We start from the raw sequence: 4,424 nt of genomic DNA on the forward strand, positions 1-4,424 counted from the left end.
TTAAGTGTCTTCCATCATTCTGTAAGCATAATGGTTTTTATAGACGACGCAAATATAGTTATCTACACACACACGCACGCACACACACACACACACACACACACACACACACACACACACACACACACACACACACACACACACACACACACACACACACACACACACATTCACATATGTATATATGTAAATATGTTTACTTTATATGTATGGTGTCATTATCTCTTATTGCGTGTTTTTTTAATTTCATTGAGCTTGAGTAAAGCGATTATAACAATTAAATTACCTAATCTGCTATCTCTGAAGCAAATCAATGTCTTCTTGCAAGCATGCGCATACGTCACCAAATCGTGCCGTACTTGTCCTTATCTATAACCGCACGGCATGATCCTGATAGCTGACATCTATCAGAATCATGTTCTCTGTCCTTTTGAGAAACTTAAAAACAAATGAATACCATCAGATGACAAGGTAAAGCACCAGAAACAATACACTTGTCCAGGTGCAAAATTCTGTGCTTGCAAATTTTGCTAATGAAGCAACAACTCGCTGGATATCTTATGAAAGACAGATTTAGTCTGAAAATGCTGGGAAAGGGTTAGCCTGAAGACCACTTGTTTGGCTTAATACAATCGTCAAATTATGTCTCCTGCATATCAACACACTGACACCTACGTCACTTTTGAGGTCAAATATATACAATGTTTTTCATGAATGAAACTAGGAACCACTAAGTCAATCACCATGCTCTATTTACCATATCGCAGTTAAACATCATGGAACTGCATGAAACCAAAAAATTACTAGATATTAATGGAGGATTATTTGTTAATCTGATATCATCATTATCGTATTTTCATCCCCTTTTCGATTATAATATGCATTGTCTGAATCTCAAAGCGTCTCGCTGCTGGTTCAAGCCCTTCGTCTTCTGCTGCGTACGTCAACAGAAAAACTGACAATTGTTTTGTGTGTATGCATGGCATATACATACATATACATATATGCTTATATATATATAGATATATGTATATGTGTGTATGTGGGAGGACCGCATGTGTTTATCTTTTAGTCAGGAGGTGGTCATGACACTTTATACAACCTCCAAAATTGCAAAGTATCCTCAAACTGGTGACTTAAACCGAATGCTTGCAACGGAGTAAACACTGCTAAGGCATTTCACCCGACGCTCTTAACGATAAAAAGAAAGGCGTGGATATATTTTTCAAATAGTATTTACCTCTCCGTTTGTTATTTGGAGTACTGAATCCGTTTCCTCGTTCATTCTTTTTCAGGAAACCATCCATCTGTAAGTAACCCTGTAAAGGAACATCAGTTATTGTTATTTCAATGTCACAATGGGATGACAATTTACACCATTGTAGTAATGTTTTTCAAAAAAATATTCGAGATTATTTATTTATAATCAAAAATACATATATGCTGATTCTTTAATATATTGGTTTATGATGAATATGTACACAGATGCCGAATTTGGTGTCTGACATCATATATAAACTGGTATAATCATCACTATTATTAGGCAGGGCTTCATTTTAGGATAGTCCTGTTAATCTAACGTCTCTTATTATGTATCCATTATCACAGGCCTATTTCCTTCTATGGCTGCTAATTTTTTTATAGGTGCATTGTAACGTTAATGTCTGTTTTTATATCTTCAGATATTTTTCAGAGATTTTCTATTTGTTGTTAAGGTCTGTGAGGTATATATAGCATGAATAGAAACCTACATATACGACTCGATTATCCATTCAACTGACATGACAATTGATGTTTGTCCAAGATGTTTTGAAGAACAATATCGAGGTACGGTGTGAATACCTTCTGGTCTACGAACAGCTTCATGGATCTTGAGGAGGGAAAAGGCTTAACCAATTGAAGTAAAATAGTATTAAATAAACCTTGCTGAGATCAACATCGCAAGAGATTGTCTTTTGCAAGACAGTGTTAGATGAATTTTAGAATGTATTAAAAACATCAGTACGTACATGAGAAACAGCAAATTTCCACGAAGTCAAAATATATATATTTTTAAAGTTTTATCAATAATTTAATAAATTACACAAACATAACTTTCAAATTGACGTGTGAAATTAAGCAGAGAGAAAAAATAATGCAAGAAATAAGAAAATCGGCTACTCTTCTGGCCAGATTTTGGCACATTTCTTTAATTCACCATCTGTATCAACTTGAATAAAAGATTAAATGATATCTTGTTTTATTTGAGGTCATAGTGACTTTATGCACTTACTGCAAATACTCCAGATGTTTTCGAGAGGATTTTAATCCGATGAAGACGGAGGTTAATCAAGCAGTGTTACACCATATTGATGAAAGAAATCCATTGAGCGTTTGCTAACATGAACTGGTGTGTTATGTTGCTGAAAAATGTCACCACAGTTTGGAAATCCGTCATTTACTTGCTGCAAAAGACAACGTTCAATGATGTCCTTTACGTAATGTTCATTCTCAAGCTTTCCTTCGACAATATGACTATATCTAGTTCCTTCATAGTAAAAACATGCCCAGATCATTACTTGCGCCGGATGATTTAGTGTTTTTTAGAAATAGTCCGGTGTTAGTGGATCACCATCTACAAATCATCCAAAATTTGAGTAATCATCTATAATCTGAATCATTATCTCGTTGCTAAAATTGACTGTTTTCCATTGTTCTACAGTCCCGTTCTGGTGTTTAAATTCCCATTCATACCATTTGGCTATATATTTTTTAGTAAGAAGTGGACATTTTGGAGTCCTTAACGGCATGGATGCCTGCTTCATACATTGCCCGCTACGCTATGTGTAAAGAAACACCAACACTTTTTGGTCCAAGATGGTTTTTAACATCACATGAATTACTTCGAGGGGTTTTGATCGAAATTTGACTCATCGTAATCTTGATTGTGACCACTACAATTTTCAGATCGAGTGTTTTCACTTTCTATGCTCTTTTTACTGCTTAATAATTCGTGTAACACTGCCTTGGTCCATTTCTACCTAGTTTGCAATCTGCTAATTCGTGATAGAGGTGTTTTCATGAAATGTAATGATTTTGGCGCTTCTCTTCACAGTTCATTTCCCCCCTAATATCACTAAATAAATTTTTAAAATAGATTTCATATTTTCACGTGATAAATATGTTTTGTCCATTTTTTAAAATAATTTTTATACGCTATGAGAAATTTACTAAAACAAAAGAAAAATATTAATCAAAATGAAATATTTTTTCGTCCAAACTTAGTGTTGCACACTATATTTTGATACACACAGAAAATTTAATTCCGACAATTCGCGGAAAAGATATTTCAGAAAATCACTTCTTCGATGTAGGTATATTGAAGACTACCATCAAATGATGCATTATTTTTAATACATTAGTTTTATTGCATTGAGGACCAAGTCACTGAAAGACATTTCTCGAGAATAAACCTGTGTGATACTCGGCATCAATGAGCCCATCGAGCGGGGACTGTTGTGTTATATTTACGATACTTCAGTGTAATATCTGCTGAATTTTTGTAATAGACTGTGCATGTAGAAAATACAATTGTTTAGATATTCATTACAGTAGATAGTTTTTAAGCTGGGATCCAACATATGAATAAGAAGTTAGTATTCTTGTTAAATAATATGCAGTATTTTAAATATTGATTTAATGGGAAGAAATTGAAAGGAGTCATGCTTTCGTTATACTTTTAAAGAAAAAGTTGGTGAGTTTTCAAAAAGGATTAAATATAGTATTAATGTCGTAATTTAAGGTAAATATTTTCAACCTATGTTTGAAAATGGATCACGTAATCGGTTCACTTGCACCTAATATACAATTATCACCACTTCATATAAGACTAAGTAGTGATTCCTTAAAGAATAAATACAAAAACTTTCATATTTGAAAAATGAAGCAAGTAAAGATGAATGAAATTCAAGTCTCTAATTATAGAGACTTACGTTAACTGGGATGGCTTCAGCATTTATTGAAACATACCGCAATGTCTCTTGATTTACAGTGATAAAATTAATGTAAGGGAAAAAACGAAGCGACGTACTGTTCTTTCTTGAAGTAATCGGTCCAAAATATCTGCCAAATCTCCAAATGATGGGCGTTGAGCAGGCTCCGTTTTCCAGCATTTTTGCATTATGGCGTAACTGAAAGCAAAACGGAAATGTAGGTTTGAATTAAAGGCGGCTTATAATTGTTTCATATAGTCTAACTTTTTCCACTGGCTTATCATGCAGCAGATATTCATATTTACATAAACGGGTATGTGAAGATGTTGCCATATAAAGAGGAGACTTATATTAGTCTTCATGTGATCTTGTATTTATGCGATAAATTAAGTTTCTCATATATATGTAAGTGGAAGAAGCTATTCGTATATATATATATATATATATATATAT

General features: G+C 33.6%; 1 protein-coding gene across 1 annotated transcript in view; it reads right to left on the bottom strand.

Moving 5' to 3' along the window:
• Positions 1 to 4,424, bottom strand: part of LOC106879437 (proto-oncogene tyrosine-protein kinase receptor Ret) — a 342,465-nt gene that overhangs the window by 2,718 nt on the left and 335,323 nt on the right. Inside the window, 2 exon segments of the mRNA XM_052978606.1 lie at positions 1,241 to 1,319; positions 4,070 to 4,169. Coding sequence (XP_052834566.1) covers positions 1,241 to 1,319; positions 4,070 to 4,169 — 179 coding nt within the window.

Source organism: Octopus bimaculoides, chromosome 2, assembly GCF_001194135.2.
Source record: "Octopus bimaculoides isolate UCB-OBI-ISO-001 chromosome 2, ASM119413v2, whole genome shotgun sequence".
NCBI lineage: Eukaryota > Metazoa > Mollusca > Cephalopoda > Octopoda > Octopodidae > Octopus > Octopus bimaculoides.